This window comes from Pollicipes pollicipes, unplaced genomic scaffold (genome assembly GCF_011947565.3).
Source record: "Pollicipes pollicipes isolate AB1234 unplaced genomic scaffold, Ppol_2.1 Scaffold_4219;HRSCAF=4965_pilon_pilon_pilon, whole genome shotgun sequence".
NCBI classification, from domain to species: domain Eukaryota; kingdom Metazoa; phylum Arthropoda; class Thecostraca; order Pollicipedomorpha; family Pollicipedidae; genus Pollicipes; species Pollicipes pollicipes.
Window position 1 is genome coordinate 24,203,578 of NW_023596448.1, and position 18,711 is coordinate 24,222,288.

The 18,711-nt window shown below is 48.7% G+C and overlaps 1 protein-coding gene across 1 annotated transcript; it reads right to left on the reverse strand.

Annotated features, from left to right (window-relative positions):
• Nucleotides 1-13,648: 13,648 nt before the first annotated feature.
• LOC119095031 (cytochrome P450 2J6-like) lies at nucleotides 13,649-16,419 on the reverse strand. Its single transcript, XM_037217934.1, has 3 exons — nucleotides 16,160-16,419; nucleotides 14,586-15,483; nucleotides 13,649-14,553 (listed from the first exon to the last, which is right to left on the reverse strand). Exons 1-3 carry the CDS (start codon nucleotides 16,239-16,241, stop codon nucleotides 14,112-14,114), a joined length of 1,422 nt encoding a protein of 473 aa, XP_037073829.1. The 5' UTR covers nucleotides 16,242-16,419; the 3' UTR covers nucleotides 13,649-14,111.
• Nucleotides 16,420-18,711: the final 2,292 nt, after the last annotated feature.

An 18,711-nucleotide genomic window follows, 5' to 3' on the forward strand; every position in this document is an offset into this window, starting at 1 on the left:
AACAAAGTTTTCTGTCGCCTCCATGACCAACCACGTCCACTGCTGGTGTTTGGTGGATAGTGGGGAAGCTCAGAAAATGTGCAGAATGCAGCGTGCTCAGCCACAGCGGACACCAAAATGACAGCATTGATCATTCACTTGGGTATGAGTTCAGACGCATGCATCATCATGCTGACCCCCGACATTCAGCTGGCGCTCTGCTATGGTGAGTGAATCAGACAAAACTGTAATCTTCGGTATCTTAAATCGCAGCTTGAGAGCATAGCAGGCAGAAAGAAGCTAGTTTCGCTTCTGGGTTTGACCTTTTTGGTGGGTGAATAAGACAAGCATACAAGTGCATACCGAGATGTCCCGAATCTGAGAAGACGGTGACGGCAAAACGATATCCAAATGATGAATGATTCAAGCTCGCTGATCCTATAGCCCAATTCACTATATGATGCGTATTCACTAATTCACTATATACGTCTGATGCGTATTATGATGATTGTGGGAGTATGTACAAATGTGGCGCTGTGCGCACTTTGTGCGCCACGATTGAACAGCAGGTTGGAATGTCTGCATTCTGAACCGCCCCCCCCCCCCCCCACACCCTCCCACCACCTTTCTGTGGCTGGGTGAGTTCGAGTCGCTTTAAGCGCTCGCTTTTTTTTGTCCCTGACTGGGATGGCTGCCGTGGCCGGTGGCAGCGGACGCACCAAAGGTCAGGTGGCTTCAGACCGCAGGATGGACAGTGCCTACCGCTGCGGCACGCCAAGTTTTCGTCACAAAATGGCGCCCTTGACCCGACATTTCACGATCGAATGGTGGAGTTGACACAGGGCTCAGTGGAGTTGACCCAGTTGACACAGGGCTCACGCCTCAGGCTCGTGAGATTTGCTATCGTTCTAGCTATTCAGGTACTAGATCATCTCAAATTGCGGATCTTTTCACGGGGCTAACTCGATTCGGGTGGGCCTGGGCCCACTCTGAAATGTGAAAAATCCGCGGCGAGTTGACAAGAAATAGATCCTTATTTTAACAGATTATAAGATATATTATATTATTTTATATTATACTATATTATAAGAGATTATTCCACATTTGAAGATATTGATTCAAACATCAGACATGATGTTGGAAAAGGCTGCTCGAGACAACACAATTTCTCCTATGAGTAAATATGCCCTTAAAAACGCCATTGTTTGATTGCGTCATCATACCCTGCATAACATTGCTTGAAAGTCATTTGACGGCCGATATATCTGGAAATCGTGCTCACAAACACCAGATATGAACGACTTGATCTTTATATTTTCTTAGCCTTGATCACCACATGGCCAATGGAATGGCAGAATGTGAATTACGTCATTATGGCGTGATGGATGCCTGGGTGACCTTTAAAAACTCTTCCCGAAATACTGTGTAGATATTTGAGGACGTGTAGCCCAGAAATTAGAGGGCTTTCGTCTTAAAGGCAGGGATGTAAACTGCACCGAATGATCTCCAAGATGGCTGTTTCAGTTAAAACCCCCATGCAATTGTCGAGCACTCCTTTAACTGCAGCATATCGCAGAGCCGCGGCTGAGCTACATATAAAATCACAACCGACGCATGCTGAAAACGAGAGATTTTCTCGCAACCAACACCAAGCTAAGCCAATGAGTAATGCAACCCACAAGTCTTGCGAGTGCAGACTGGAGGTGTGCTTCCAAAACCAAAATGATTTTCGTTTTGATTTTCGTAATATGCCGGCAAGAGAGCCAATGCTCGCGCCTGTTACAACTGCTGCTGTTCGCTTATTAGTCATGCCATGCCACTCAGCTGTTTGTCCTCTGGTCGCGTTTCAAAGATGCCCCGGGCCCACAATACGTACGTGTGATGCCAAGGAATTGGTACTTAGGATGCGTTTTTTTTAGTGCGCACGGTCAGAAAATGTTGTATGAGCTGGGAATAGTTCTTTTGACTCACAAGGCAAACTTCCATACTTTCGAAGCTAATCGCCGACAATCGGACAGCCCGTGTCGCATCAAAGGTACACAACAGACGGAATACATAGGCTCGGTGTGAAGCATGGATTTTACTGAAGGTCTTAGTGGTGTACCCCTGACTGCAAACCGTTACCTGTATACGGAATAAATGGTGCCGGATCCAGTTGTATACTATTCCTGCATCAAACGAAACAAATTTCTTTCGTGATGCCGTAGTTGTGTCAGCCCATACACGGAGTTATTCCGAGCTCGAGGAATTATGGAATGTAGGATCTCAGTTCACGACACTCTCATTTACTAACATAAGTACCAGAGATGCCGTTTTATGGAAGCTCTTGATTAAAGTCCAATCCATAGTCCAAGGATGAACAATTGTCCGTCCAAAAGGTGTGTAAATAATCAAGTTCCTCAAAATTTTGAAATTCGTCATATCAAATAACTCTTACCCTATCCACTTACCCCAATCACTACTTGTGCCGTTGCATTCACTCACGAAAATGGAATGAATAGAAAAGAAATATCGTGCGTAAGTGACGTGTATCTGCTTAAACAAGTCAAGGTGCAAAACACTGCAACGCGAGAGAACAATATTGGCTGTGCGCAAAATCCCAAGGATTGTCCGTCCATGCCCTTTCCTGCCCGTCCAATCTCCAAAATGAGTTTTGGAAATTTTAGCGGCTTCAAAATTTTTGAATCCGCTAGATACCTCTACTTGGTACGACATAAACCCCTTACAAATCAATCGGGTTATTTACGTGCATTACGGGCGCTTTATAACCATACTGGCATCAAATCACATAGCATCATCATGCCGTAAATTACACACACACAAACACATACACACACACACACACACACACACACACACACACACACACACACACACACACACACACACACACACACACACACACACACACACACACACACACACACACACACACACACACACACACACACACACACACACACATACACGCTCACACATATAAATGTATATATATATATATATATATATATATATATATATATATATATATATATACATGTCACACACACATATTATGCCGCGAAGATTAGGTCTTTGCTTTTCCGTTCCCATATCGGTATAATCAAAGACATGCGCCGGGCGTTCATTTTCTGATTCACTCCAAACTGGAGGTCTACCCGGCTAGCCAAGCCTGTAGACATTGCGTGACCAGAAGACCAGCCTTGCACCGGCCCGTTGCTCATCGATTTTCTCCCCCGTGGTCCAGTCACGAGGATTTCTAACGTTCCCGCCCTTCGACTGAACGCCTCCTACAGCTCAGGCCCACTCACGCTGAGGCCTGAAGAGTTGACTCTGTGACCGGCCGGGCCGCTCGTGTGTGCGCCTTTCGCTCAGCCTCGAGTCAATAACCTCTGGAAAACCCGGCGCCGGCCCATACAGGCCAATAGCCCCAGGCTGTTTACCTGCGGATCACTCCTGGCCGGTAAGATCTGTTGCCGCGCCGGGGAACGGCAGCGGAGTCAAGGCAGCCGACTGTGAATTCCGCCATCGCTCGGGTCGGAGAGGCGGCATGGCGCAAAAACCGCGCTGGTGAGTGGTAAACAGCCCTGGCCCCCGGCAGTTGATGCGCGGAATGAATGTGTAATGCCTGGTACCATTCGAGCAAATGACTCATGCGAATACTTGCTTTAAAACGCGCCCAAGTGGGATCAGTTTTCCACCCAAAGGTTTCTCAACATAAATTGCCAAACTTTTCATAGCTTTAGCCAATTAAATACCTGATGTTTTGGCTTAAAAATGGAATTATCTTGTATGGTCGCTGACCTATGGAAGGTCAAGGTCAACCCATGGCTGTCAGCGAATGCAATCCCAAAGATATCGGTTAATCTGATGCGACAACGGAGTGCTGGACATAGCAGTACGTCTCTGAGACGGGTTCCTTTCTAACCATACGATTGAATTTAGGATTACCCCTAACTTTGTTACCTTGGGTCAGGTATGAAAGTCAGTTCGAGGTCAAAACCCTATTGTTTTCTTAAAGAGACCTTACTTAGTGGGGTTGTTTTTGACGCTCATTTTGAAGTTCTTGCTGACGGAAGCCAACAAATGTGTTATTTGAGCTTGATCAAGGTTAGAAGAGCTCACTAAGCTAGAGTGACCCAGATCATCTTTTTTGGACTAGCGTGATCCTTGACGCTGATTGAGATGAAAAAATCAGAACAATCTCGCAGGTTTTGGTCATCATGACCTTCTGAAGTTTTAATACAGTCACATACCTGAAATGAGCACCAATGGCGTTTTGCTTAGTAAAGGTGTCCAGCTTCAAGTTGGTTGCGTAAAGTCTTAGCGAAAGCTGGAGCATCGATCTGGAGTTTGACTTTGACCCCCACCCGAGAGACGTCGCATTCAGCCGGACGCCTTTGTGCGTGTTAAAAATCGTTGTCACGTTGGCGCAGCCTATTCAGTGACTTACTTAGAGCAAACGTGTTGACAAACTCATCCGGGCGGAAGTTTCGAATCACTTTTGGATAAGATTCGATGAGGCTGAAAATAACTGCTGGCGCGTTTTAAGCCGTTGCATGTCTTGGCCTCAGACGGAAGCGATGCATTGGGACTTGGGAGTCCCATGATAACATGATATCACATGCTAACATGAGCTCCAATCGAAACTTACACTGACTGCCTTCTGCGGAAGGCGACTTGTCTGAATCATCTTGCAGTGGCTGACAGTCACTGTATTTTGAGTGAGCTGATTTACATTACACCTGTTCATATTCGCCAACTTGAAAACATAACACATGCTTGCATTGAGCGTATGTGCTTCATTCGAGATTTGTTTATATATGTTAGGTACATAGCTGGCAGTGACTCAAAATCACCGCTAAAGGCCCAAGTTCCACCTTAATTTTGTTCTGATGCAATCGGCTTATGTTTTTTTTGCTGGGACCTCTAGTACCTTGTGTCTTTGTGTAAGTTATAATTATCCTGTTCTAGAGCTAAGTCACCGTATGATTGTGTTTACAGTTGCGGCGTACAGATTTCTTCAGTGTGTTGGGCGTGAGCTAAAAGCCGTGCTCATCCCGCGATTTTCTCTCCACTGAAACTACAAGTTTACAACGGGATTGTCTCTCCGCCGAAACTATGAGCTTGTATCTCGAGCGCCCTGCAGCCTACTCCATACCCTATCAAAAAACTGCTCGTATGGGCATGGGCCAAAATAAAAAAATGCAGGTTTTATCTTATCTGGCGACTACTTGTCTCGCAAACCTTGCATCGCGGCTTGCGCATCATCCTTTTCATTCGTCCTGCCCCTCTCATTCGTCCAAACCTTGTCATGCCCTTCTCGCCACAAGATCACTGTGGCAGCTTGGCGATATTTCGGTCGTTGAAGACTCATCACGATGAGTCAGCATGCTAAAACATGTACACCGGTGGATCCAGACTGAGCGCGTTCGCCCGATTCCCCCTCGCTCCCCTTCGCTCACTCCGTTTCCTCCTGACCTCGGGAAAATCCGCCCAGCCTCGCCAGCGTCCGCTTATCGTGACATCTGCTTTTCGCTTCGTAGAGCTACACTCTCCACTCCCCTGATGGCCCCACGCTGCTTCCGAGGACGATGGCATCGGCAAGTCGTGACCTTGGGTCACGCGGGATCGTAGCGAGACAAACGCCCGCGAACCAAACCGTTACCTTGAATCTAGAATCATAATTATGTCCCACGTATTCGCCTTTGTTACGGATGGCAGCAAACATAAGCGACTTGTGCAGCAATTTTTGGGGTAATCTAGACGGGGTATTAGTATAACGAACGTGATGTTAACATATGTACAAGCACACAAGACAGTTCTTGTGCAGATATTGACACACCGAGGGAGGATAGCCCGGAGAGCTATCTCAGCCGAGTTATGTAAGTATGGTCAAGTAGACCTAGAGTATGGTGCACAAAATATGCCGCACGCAGATAAACAAAATCTGAGAGAATATGATTTGTGCTGCACATCCTTCACCTCTTCGGTGACAGCGATCGCCTACGGGAGGGGGGAGGAGGACCACCCATTGCCCCGTATCCTATCATCGCCGGCGCTGCTCCTGTGGCTCCTCGTCTATGGCCGTATGCGGGGGCATGGCGCAGAGGAAACATCCCCAGTTAAGGTGCATCCGACCAGCTGTGTGTAGACTGGATCACGATTTCAGTTTTCCGCCAGGTAAACTTATCGCCTATATCATTTTTGGTCGAAGGATTAAGCATTTTACAGTGGTGATCGAAATGTGTCAAGGGAGCTGGTGTCAATTGGTGAAGACCACTTTGGCAAAAACGTCAGCTTTTTTTCTTCCCGGCCGTGTTTTCCCCGTGAAGAAGTTTTGGATCATAGAGCAATGCTTTTCTCCATGACACCAGATTGCTGGTGGATTTCGGTCGTTTTAATGCCAAGTAAATATCATTGCTGACCGGGGACACGTATGAACGGCAGTGCAAGGCTTGCCATTAAGGGAGCTTGATACACTGGGTCAAATACCTGTGCACCGCACACCTTTGACCGTCGTTATCTGAAGGTGATGCATCATAACTGGCCGCCGGATAACCACATCTTCCATTTTAAGCAATGTGAGGAATGATGCAGCTGTCTGTCAATCATGCTGTCAGCCAGTGGCATACAAAGTCTGGTTAATGCTGGCATTATAACGCGACCCCTCTCCCTTCCCTCCACACTGAACAGTCGTCACCGAGGCCGAGCGGGAACTAACACGGCGCGTGCTGTCATCAGAGGACATCGCCACTCCACTGCGGAGGCCGACGACGCCCGCTGGGGTACTGACGTGTATGTGGGCGTGGTGAGGGGGGGGGGGGGCTGTAGCCGTGGCAGTCAATACAATGTCAACGCCACGGATTTCAGCCAGCGTAATGCAAAACGGCATCGACTAATTTTGATAAGCTAGAATGTGAGTCAACTGAAATTCTCACAGTGCTAGTTACCTGAAATTTTAATGTGAGGTACCTAAAACACGCTTACATCATTTCGTTGCTCCTGTTATCTGGGTTTTAGTGACCGGCTGTGCCTGGTGCGTGATTAAACTTACTCATGAATCATTATTGGCTTCCATTTTGTGCTTTGTATGCGTGGCCTGACTCGATGTCAACACGCCAGTGGAATCCCAGCATCCGGGGGAGCAGAGCGTCATCAGAGGACAAACCGGTTTGTGAGCAAACGGGACCCAGGGGAGATAGAGAGAGAGAGAGAGAGGGAGAGAGAGATGGAGAGAGAGAGAGAGAGAGAGAGAGAGAGAGAGAGAGAGGGAGAGAGAGAGAGAGAGAGAGAGAGAGAGAGAGAGGAGGAGAGAGATGGAGAGAGAGAGAGAGAGAGAGGGAGGGAGAGAGATGGAGAGAGAGAGAGAGAGAGAGAGTAGAGGAGAGAGGAGAGAGAGAGAGAGAGAGAGAGAGAGAGAGAGAGAGAGAGAGAGAGAGAGAGAGAGAGAGAGAGAGAGAGAAGAGAGAGGAGAGAGAGAGAGAGAGAGAGAGAGAGAGAGAGGGAGAGAGAGAAGTAAAAACTTGGGAGGGGAGAAACGACATGGCACCAAGTGACTTGCGAAGGCACTGACAGTTGGCAGGCAAAAATCGACTTTTGAAGGTGCGAATAACTAAGGTTGTTTATATCTACAGGCAATAGAGGACTGCTGTTTCCATCGCGCAGAATAGGTGCATGATAAGTGGTTTGAAACATCTTAAAATGCTTTGACTGTTAGTAGACAAGTTATACCTCATTGAAGGTGCCTTCTAAGAGTCGCTTTTACCGGAGATGTCTTCAAGCTCAGTCAGGCGGCTTGCGTAAGAAAGTGATGGTAAACGGTATGAAACAAAGTGGACTTTGAGCGAGACTTTGCGAAAGTTTTAAAATTTTGTAATGCCACGTACAAGGTGTTCATTGCCGTAGTCAGTTATCCGGGTCAGCCAGTTGCTACTCTTTTCTCATATGGTATGCCGCTGAGTCGGCTTCATGAATCCTTATATTCTATTGAATGATATCGGACCAATTTCACAGCATTATTGTGATATCCTCCATGTTGTATTCCACATAACAGTTGTTAGAAGACATGTGCTTGGCCAATTATGAAGTTCGAATTCAACATTAAACATAAACTAAGTCTTTATTGAGCTATGATATAATCACTTACCTTGTTCATGCTATTCAGAGACGAAGCTGAGGCACTCAAATAATCGACGAATTCAATCAAAACTGGAAAGTAGATGGCACAATGCGTGCATAATATGACAGCTAGCACGTGCACCAAATGGAACACAGTCATAAGTAAATTGTTGCCGTAAACCTAAATGAGCTACGCCTTTACGAGGCCCATAGAAAAGCTTTTCTCAATGTTGAACTAAAATTTCTAAAAAGGTCGCACAGATTTGAATAGCATCGATTATGGGAATTAACGATATCTCATTCAGTTCTAACTGGGGTTATCCCAAGGTCCGATGTTATGTTAGAACGACACTTGTCGGTTCTAACTGGAGTTAACCCAAGGTCCGCTGTTATGTTAGAACAACTCCGTCGGTGGAGCTTGGCCGACGTGCTGCCAGATGGCGCCACTGGAACCACGACGCCCAGCCAAAGAGCAGATCAGAAACCTGTCATCTGTCCCCGCTGGTTCTGCTGCCATGCGACGGAGTCGAACCATGTACCGCCGACGATAGCAGTTTGCTTTGCTGTGAAGCCAGCCAACTCATTCGGAAAATTCTTCTTGGTTTTGATAAGGTATGAAAATAAAATTGAGCTTCAAAGGGATTGTTTCACGTTGTTGTAGGCTTCTGAACTGAAATGCCATCTGACGCAATGAAACAACGGGGTATTCAGGAGTATATGTACTAAAGAGAGAAATTGTATTTTCTGGAGGATTATTTTTACTTAGAAGTAAACCATTAGTTATAAGTTAGCTTATTTCATCATATCTGATGCTTGCTTTCATATATTTCAATGTAGACCATTCACTTTAACCTGCTTCTCAATGCGCCTGACTTAGAGAGCATCTCATCCCTCATGGAAAGGCTTACTTCGCGAGAGCGACCGTCTAGCACCGGGGTTGGGCCCGACACTCAGTTCTTCGGCTCTTGGAAAGCGTTCATCACGAGGAAACCCTGATTTGCCAAGACGGCCAATGGTATAGGCACTGTTAAGAAAAATTCGTGCATTAAGACATCACCACCGGAAATTTAACGAATGCTGTTAGTCATACGTGGGCTTAAACTATATTGGGCAGGACAATTACCTTTTGTACTCGTTTCAAACCGAGGTGGCTAAGGTTACTGGTGAAAATAAATAGACCTTGCTCTCAATGAATAGTTTCATGACGCTGGCACGCATACAAGAGAAAGTGAGTTACAATTACTGAAACAACGAAGTGGCTGCACCAAGTGATGCCAGTCGGGTAGTCATGGGGCATAGTTGTTAAAAGTCAAGCAGTGTCTTGAAACACTGAGGCTGGATCTTAGCTGGTGAAAGGACGGCATTGATGTCATTAAGCAACAATTACCATATCCCTAGAGGTAGTCTAACCTTAAGTCCGTATGCTGTGCTGATAGCTACTTTCAAAAATATACTAGCATGGTGTATGGGAACTTGCGCACCTCCTGGTGCTGATTTCTTGGATTCCTTACCCAGTGATGAAGTCCGTAAGCTAAGCCAGCTTTGTTTCCTTCTAAACCCTCACTAAATCGACTGCATCATCCGCGATATGCATTCTCATTTCCGGCGCTGGAGAGTAGCCACGCGCGCCATTTCATGCAACGCTCGGAGATAAGTATACATGCATTGTATGCTGTGGTCATCTCGCAGCAAAATGTCTGCTTCAAGTACGCGAAAAGCTGCTCGTTTCCGCCAAACAGAACGTTGATGGGTTTGGTTGCAAAGAGCCATGCACATCTCTGGCAGAAGCCCTTGCGAGTCTTGACCACTCACGCTGGCGGAGTTGTTCCAATAATGGCCAGGGGCGCCGGGGTGAGGGTTTCCCGCGTGGCCAGCGGCGTCCGCTCCGTGGACCTGCATATAAAGCAAGAGCCCAGCACAGGGACTGCAGACCACGGCAAGATCTCCAGGTGAAAAGACAGAAAGTAAGTGGTCGCTTCACAATAGCAACGGGTTGCGCAGCAACCCGTTGTTTAAGCAGCGCACCCAGCATACCGCCATTCGAATCCGTTCGTAGTATTGATTTGGGTTATTGCCATACACTTCGACCTTTATGCAACGGGTCATCTAACGATGGCTAAACTTTCTTCTAGCACCGCCTGAAGTTGTCCTGTTCTGTCCTGGAGTTGACCTCGTTGGGCAGTCAAAGTGACCTTCTCCCCTCAATTGATGCATTTTATCTGAAATCCAGGCAACGAGTGCTGCTTGGTCGGGCTAGATTCGATCATAACTCATCGCGGTGCTTCCAGCTCCCTCCAACTATGAAGACCGTGGCCATCTTGCTCTGCGTGGTCGCTGGCGCCGCTGCGTTCCCGCAGGGCTATTTCCCAGGTCTGTTTGGTCAGAACAGCCAGGCGACCGGAAGTGCCGCCGGCAATGTGGTGTCTGGGGTCAGCGGCGGTCCCTTCCAGAACTCCCGGATCACACAAGTCAGCGCCACCGCCTCGGTAAGAGAACAAAAATCGTACAGGGCCTCGCCGCCTGGCAAGGACTTAACTATTACGTCAGATAGATCGAAAGTGTGGTCTGCGAATGTTGGTGACAACATTGCTTAATCCGTCAGACATTTGCACCATATTTACATTAAAAGCGAGCACGGAGACGGATTGGGTTGGATGGAAGCTAAGGAAGTTCGAAGCATAACGACACAATACTACGCGGGGCCCTTACATTTTCCTTTTAGTCTTGTACCCTTGGATACACCGGGCAGCTGACGATTTTGATGCATTAGCTAAGTCACTTTGGGCCTTCCAGGGTGCGGCAAGAGGCAATGCGATCAGTAGAAATGCTGCCAGCGCCTCTGACTTCGGCTCTTCGGGACTGTTCGGAAACAAGAGGTTCTCGAACACCAATGCCGTCTCCAACCAGCAGACGTTTGGCGGAGGCTTTGGTGGTTTCCAGCGGCCTTTTGGCAACGGATACCAGCAGTATCCCAGCCAGAGCTACGTCTATTGACAGTCCCCTGGTGCGGGATTCGGTTGACGTGTACCTCATAAGTTCCGAACGCTTTGGCAGCCAAAGCGTGACCATTACACTTGCTGAGGTCAGCAAAACGTCTTCTTGTCGACTCCTTCCCGCAGGTTTGTATTACATCACATCGCTCAACGCGCAGTGCAAACAAATTTGCAGAAATTGATGACTTGTGACACGGTATGAGGGCTCCCTTTTGTGATGTCTCATATGAAGGTTACTGCCATTCTGAGTGTCAAACGTTTAAGATCGATTGCCCTGTTGGCACTCGACTGATGTATGCGGGGAGGAATAAAGCGACAAGTGAACATGAGCAATGCATCGTAGTTTCGCACTGCTCGGCGTTTAAGTACTTGCGACCGCAGAGCACGACGACCCAGCCAGCGGCCGCGCGTGGCTGCCGCAGCGGCCCTCACCGACAAGGGCAGCTTCACCAAAGGGTCGCGACCCCGCCTCAGGCGATCAGTCGGGTCAGCTGATACGCCGTCGCGCCTCGCGCCGAGCGACACGCACGCTGGCCCCTCCTCCCGGACGTCGGCGTGGGTGGCAGACCGACCCGCTCCCGCGCTCGCTGTCGTCGCTGGCTGTCCTGGCGCTGCTGCGCTCGCGACGGCAGGCACCACGTCACGTCTCGTAGCGACGATAACATAACACAAAAGCGTCGGTCTTTCTTGTGTTTTGCCTGCCAGGAAGCTGCGCGGGTGCGACAAACAGAATCAGACGCGATACACGTGTTTCCCTAGGAGTAGTGCACTTGTGCGCGTGCGGATTGCTTAGTAAGAGCTTGTTTTACAGTTGCTTATAAAAAGGCCCGCCTTACTGCACGATTTACATTTGCACCAGACTGCAAATGCTTTAACGATGTCAGTAGCGTGAAATCGTATTTCTAGGGTTTCTTTTGCAAGAACACTTGTGGTTTGCGAGGCTATGTGAAGGCCAATTGGGTGAAGCCAGCTGATCAGGCTCTTGATGTAAGCAAGAAAGGCATTGAGCTCCTGATTGTTCGACATAATGCATTAGAGTTCTAATGCCGACCGTTACCGGCCTCCAAGGAGGTTTTGGTGTGAGGAGGTACTGGTTAAACAAGATTGTCTAACAAACATTGGTTATAAGATATCTGAAACGTCGAGTATTGAAAATTCAACCATGTTTGTTTGCTAATGTCGTGTAACTAGTTTTTACTGATATCTTGAAAATCAGTTACTGTCGGCGTGAGAACAAAGAGCTCTTAATACGTGGTAAAGCACATAGCGTTGCATATTGATTGAGACGTGCAAAACTCGTTTTTTGAACGAATTTTTTGGGAGATGAAAACGACTACGCAGAATAAAGGAGGACGAACGAAGTTGAAGCTGCAGGAACCAAACACCCCAGCTGCCATCTTTTGCAGATTACATGGATGGTCTGGGCTCCAGCCAGATCTAACTCAAATGGGTAGTTTTTACCAGCGGCTGAGCCGGGGACAAATGGACAATAAAGTGTATTGCCCGTCAGACAATCCTGGAACATGTATTCACATCTCAAGGAAAAAGACCAAATTTAATACGACGGCTTTAAAGGAGCACTACTGAAGAGATACTGCCGCGTTGTAGCGCATGTTGTGGGTTTACCTGAACCGTTGGATACATCTACGGGTAATTGACATTTCCTTCATGACCATGAGTTCTTGAGCGTGGTTATGTGGAGAGAAGGCAAGAACCAGGGTCCAAACCCTAATAGACGCTGGAAGCGGCCAAATTTTCGTAAAGGCTGCCGTGTCCAACGGCCTGCGACGCGGGATTCTCGGAGCGCAGCCACTGGGTGAGCAGACGTTTGGCAAAGCAACGCTCAAACGGCATCGGAAATGCAACGTGCAGCTGACGTTCTCCGCCAGAGGTAAAGGTTGTGACGTCACACTAGCAGCCTACATGGCGACAACTGCGCGGTCCAGTAGGTCAGCACCCGTCACCATCTGAAAGCTTTACCGGGGTGCCGAATGGAGAACTCAGTCGCTTGCTGCAGCCACAGACCACCGTAGTTCTGTAGTTGAGCGTGCTGCGATGAGTCAACGATGAAACAGACGTGTGCGAAGCGTCTGAAGTTTGTGATGCGCCGCATGAGGCCTGGTCGAGAGCGATAGACCCGTAGCGAGCAGCCTCGAGAACAAAAATGCAAAACGGAAGACCTAGTTAATTGAAAAATTTGACGTAAACGGCATGCCCGCACCTCTGCAGTGCCGTGGTTTCTCAAGACTCTCACAAGCTGCGTAACAACACAAGACAGGCAGACACAAGCAGATGTGATGATGATGATGAAGCAGAATGATGCATGACGTGACAGGCACAAGCTGCTTCATGTGAGGAAGACATTACTTAAACCTTTTATTTTTTAGCATTGCAAGCGGCAGGCCTTCAATATAGCGGAGCTATTCGTTAAACGCGAATTTCAAAAAAGTGATAGGGACAAATTATGAAAATACTTCACATTTTTACAAATGCTCATGGTCACTACCGATACACCTCAAGAAAAAAACTTGGCGAAACATGACCCAGCGCACAAACATGTTCCATACAATTGTATTTGTTCCAATATGCAAAAAACGAAACAGAATGACGAATATTTTAGAACTACCCTATTCTTGCAATTCGTACGGGCTAACAATCTCAGGGCTAGTTGAACCACAGACGGCTAATGTGGTCTATGATCAGAGCAATTAATGAACGTGAAAGCTAAGGAGTTACAGGTTTGAACGAAATCAGCATTTCTCGCTACATCAATGTACGACAGGCCATTCTTACTCGGAGGGTCGTCATGCTCTTCAACGGCCCGTATTACTTATCCGAAGAGGGCATGCTTTTCTTGCAGCGTCACGCTTTTCAAACGTGTCACCAGGGGCGCTACAATCTACCGCCAGGATCGCTAGTCGGCGTTTTTCCGCTCTGCTATCCGAGACCGGCACTCTGCCTATCCGAGACCGGACCTGCGACACATATGTACGCACTACACATCGTCTACAATACACGCTACTTGCTCTCCGCGACCAGCAAGAAAGGGGTCGGTTCTCTGATAAGCACCTTGCTCTCGGAGACGCTGAAGTCGTGGCGGAAGCCGTCAGGGAAACGCAACGTGAACCGCTGCACCATGGCCGTCACGAAGAGGAAGAGCTCGGCGCGCGCCATCGCCTCGCCGATGCACGACCGCTTCCCCACGGAGAACGGCATGAGCACGCGGCTCGGCTTCAGTTTCCCTTCGGCGTCGAGGAAGCGCTCCGGCCGGAACTCGAGCGGCTCCGCGAACAGCGCCTCGTCCTGGTGCACGGCCTGCAGCAGTGGCACGATCTGCGCCCCTTGCGGCACCGTGAAGCCGCCCAGCTGGAACTCCTCGGCCGTCACGTGCTCGATGCCGTAGGGTGCGACGTTGGCCACGCGCTGCGTCTCCATGAGGAAGGCGTCAGTGTAAGGCATGCGGGGGTCGATCGGCGAGCTGCGGCGGGTCGCTCATCGCCGGCCACCGCCCTCACCTCGGCTTGCAGCCGCCGCTGCACCTCCGGGTGCGAGCAGAGGAAGCAGAAGGCCCAGCGCAGCGTGGTGGTGGTCGTGTCGTAGCCAGCCACGAAGAGGTCGAGGATGGAGCGCAGCATGTGCCGGTTGGTGAAGAGGTCCGGGCTGCGATGCTGCTCCTGCAGCAGGCAGTCGATGTAGTCGCGAGGCTCACCATTCAAGTCCACGGTCCGCGCGTGCTCGTCGATGGCCGGCTGAAAGAGCTTGTCCATCGGAATGCTGAAGAGCTTATACGCCTTGTCCAGACCCGTGAGACGGGCGGGGAACCTCTCCAGCACCGGGAAGAGAAACAGCAAGATGAACACCCCGGTCAGCTTGCCCACCTCGTCGAAGCTGTCCATCACCTCCAGCGCCCTGGTGTCGTGAATGGTGAACCTTTCGCTAGAGACCACGCCCCAGATGATGTTGGCGATAGCGATACGCAGGCCCTTGTCAATGGACATCGCCTTGCCCACGTTTGGTGCCACCAGATCGTCGACGAAGGCGCTGACCTGGTCCTGAATGAGACCTTCCAGCTGCGTTCTGCCCATGCCGAAGTTCCGCAGGTGGAAGAGCGTGAAGCGACGTGTCTGCTGCCAGAGTTCGCCGCTGGAGAAGATGATGCCGTTGTCAGCGTAAAACAGTTTGAGGACGTTACTCTCTTGCCGGTTGGCTGTGAACGGTCGGCTGAAAGCTTCTCTGATCAGGTCCGGGTCGGAGAGCACTACTATCGTCTGTCCCAGTGCTGAGCACTGATAGATGGGGCCGTACTGTTTGCGCCACTTCGTGAAGGTCTCCTCCTTCCGTACATAATTCATGGAGAAGCTCTGTTGAATCAGTGGAAGGCCTCGTGGACCTGAAAGAAACAGATTGTCAGCGCTAGCCTCGTCGGCGCGGCATGGGCATGGCCATGGGACGGGATGCTGTCTCCGTCGGATGGGCTCGAAATGCTTTAACTCGGTCAATTGTCGTGGGGCATGTTTCGGACCGAAAGAGACAGGAAGACGTCGTTTCCGCTGGTGTCGTGCTACGACTGCTGTACCAAAGAAAAATCTGCCAAACACTGGTACAACGAGGCATTAAACCAGCTTCTATGCGAGATTACTCGCAAACGACAAAACTGTTCTTTCACGTAATATCCCACCCACATACAAACATCCTGCACAAGTCTGCCACCGACATAGATAGGGATGGGGGAGGGGGAGGGGGGTACTGTGCTCTGTACCCGCCACGTTCCAACGCATAAGCCAACGACCCTGCGCAAATTACATCAGACTTCGCGTGAGGCAAAGAAATGTCACCGGAGTCAAGTTCGAAAACTGGGTTAACACACTTCACTGTCATTCCGATTTCATTATTTCCTGCTGTTGAATTTGATGGGCGTTTGCTGAATGTAGGTTCTCCATATCGGTATTGATATCAATCTTGATCATCAGATTGTATAGTACTTCAGGCATTTCTGACATCGAAAGAAGAAAATTAATTGTGACAGTGAACAATAAACCAGTTTTCGAGCCGGCTTTCCGTCATACCGGGTGGACGGTTCTTGCTGTTTCTTGTGTAGATTATCACCACCAGCATCAACACCACAAACACAGCGACGGCAGCCAGCATGATGACGCTGGTTTTGACTATCTACTGTTCCACCAAGATTTCCGCGCCGGCACCGCACTGCCGATTTCCACGGACGTTTCCCGACAGTAAACAAGATCGCTGAGTAAACTACCACAGGCCAGTGCACTTCTGCTGCGAGGAACGTCTCCTCACTGCCACTCCCCTCGCCGCACGGGATTCTCCATCAAAGGCCAGGTGACTCGCCCGGTGATCGCCAGAGGCGGAGCCAGGCGTACAGAATCCGCGGTGCCGCGCACGAAATCACGCGTGCTACTCGTTAAAACGTGCGGCGTGGGCGGTCTCCAACGCTGTTAAGTGCCCGTAGAAGTAACGAGCCGACGCCGCCCGCGGACGTGCCCCCCGCAACAGATTGTCTGTAGCCGCGCCTGTGGCCGAGCGCCAAGGCCGGCTGCGTGGCATCGCGGCCCCGAAGGCCGCGCCTGTGTCGCGCGGTGAGAAGCCTTTACCTGGGATGCACTCAGGAATGATAAGATTGGTCACTCTCAGACTTGCTATCGACTTTGACTTGAGTCACAGTCGACCACGCAGCAGGCCAAAAATTTGGTTCGTGGCCATACAAGGGACACATAGTATATATAGCATAGATATGCCATTTAGGAGCTCCGTCAGAGTGGATTTTTAGATTCCATGCCAATGAACATAAAATGGTCAAATCAGGTGACCCTCTCCTTGACAAAATCGGAAGCCGATATAACAATAAAGGCAGTGGCGGCACGACCACCGAGGGGGGGGGGGGGCTGTCAGAAAGGACAGTTGCTCCTTAGCTGTCGGCAGGCGAGGAGCAAGAGTATGTTTTTGCTCCCTTTAAGGTTTTTGGGAAGCCCTTATTCTAAGATCACAAACGCTGTAGTTCACAAAAAATCCCGTAGTTTAGCAAATATCCCCACGGTTTACCAAAATTCAGATCAAGGAGGCCCTTTAACTGAACTAGAAGTAGTAATTGGGTTCAGAAGACTCTTTCCTACATAAAATGACCGTGTTTCTGGATCATACTGCCCCCTTCTCTCTCTCTCTCTCTCTCTATCTCTCTCTCTCTCTTCTCCTCTCTCTCTCTCTCTCTCTCTCTCTCTCTCTTCTCCTCTCTCTCTCTCTCTCTCTCTCTCTCTCTCTATCTCTCTCTCTCTCTCTCTTAAAATGATGTTTTCATTTGTCTTCGTAATAAAAACACGAAGAAATGATGACCACAGCTTTGTATTTTTTTTTTTCAACGGCCCGTTTGCGATACCCAACGACGAATAGCTTTCAGCTGACGTCATGTCGCGGCTAGCACTGATTGCAATCAAATCGCGTGATGACTTGTCCTCTATACAGGGCCTTGGATGTGTGGCAGGTCCACGTCTCTGCTCGGCCCGAGGCGGTGGGGGTATAGAGCCTAGGGGGTACCGGCAGAGGTGGGTGGTGGAGTCTGCTTTGTGGTTAAGATGTGAGTCGTCAATTGTCATCTATTTTTCGAAGTGGCATAAAGCTGTGCACAGGCCAGCTTGTTGAAGCTGTCGCACCCAAAGGACATTTCCCCTCTCTATTCACCCCTGTACAAAAAACAAGTTTTTTTAGCGGTGCTTTCATTGGGATGGTATATGTTACGGCCCGCCAGTCACACCACATAACAAAATGGTGCCATGCAATATGTCTAGGTCTGCCTTTGACACTTCAGAACATGAGTTTTGAAATATGCTGTAAAAGGGCACCCAATCATCCAGCCAGCATGCAAACTGTGACAATATTCTGGTGTTTTATGCTAATTAATAGCATTAGTATTTAAGTGTTAGTGTTAGTGAGGTCAAATGTAGACTGTATGATTTAGTTCAATTACATGACCACTGCAGGCTGCATGGTAAATGTCAGGGCTCAAAACTTGCATGACTTGCTTAAAAGATGTACAACCTTTTTTATCTCACCCCTGTTGTGTGAGAGTCCTTCCAAGCTCAGAGTGCAGTATAGAGACAGCTGCATTATGTATTTTTATGAGAATAACTGGCCTTTCTTGTGCATGTATTGTCAAAAACTGATCTGGGCTTAACTTGATTTGGCATGGTGGTCTGAATCCTCATCACATATCCTTATGTATGCCTGCTTATTTTTCCAGCTCTCCAAAACTTCTGAATAGTAGAAATGTCTGAATGCTCCAGTGATTGTCAGTATTAGCCACATAATTCTTTAGCACAAAACTAGACTAAGGTACAGAAATGCTTAAAGCATCATGCTGATCAAGAAAGTTTCAATTATGATGAACAGTCCTATGTCAGGTAAAATGTGCAGTCCATATTACTAGAACAATGGCTTGCATCTTGAAATGGTTTTCAAAAAATTTGTTGTTCACAATGTGAGTGCAGGCACAGAATTTGCTATTGATGCACCCTTACACTGCAAGGCATGATCAAATATGAGTAGCATGCATGATAAGCATGGAAGCTCTGACAGGATTATGCTATTATATTTGTTTTTGTTT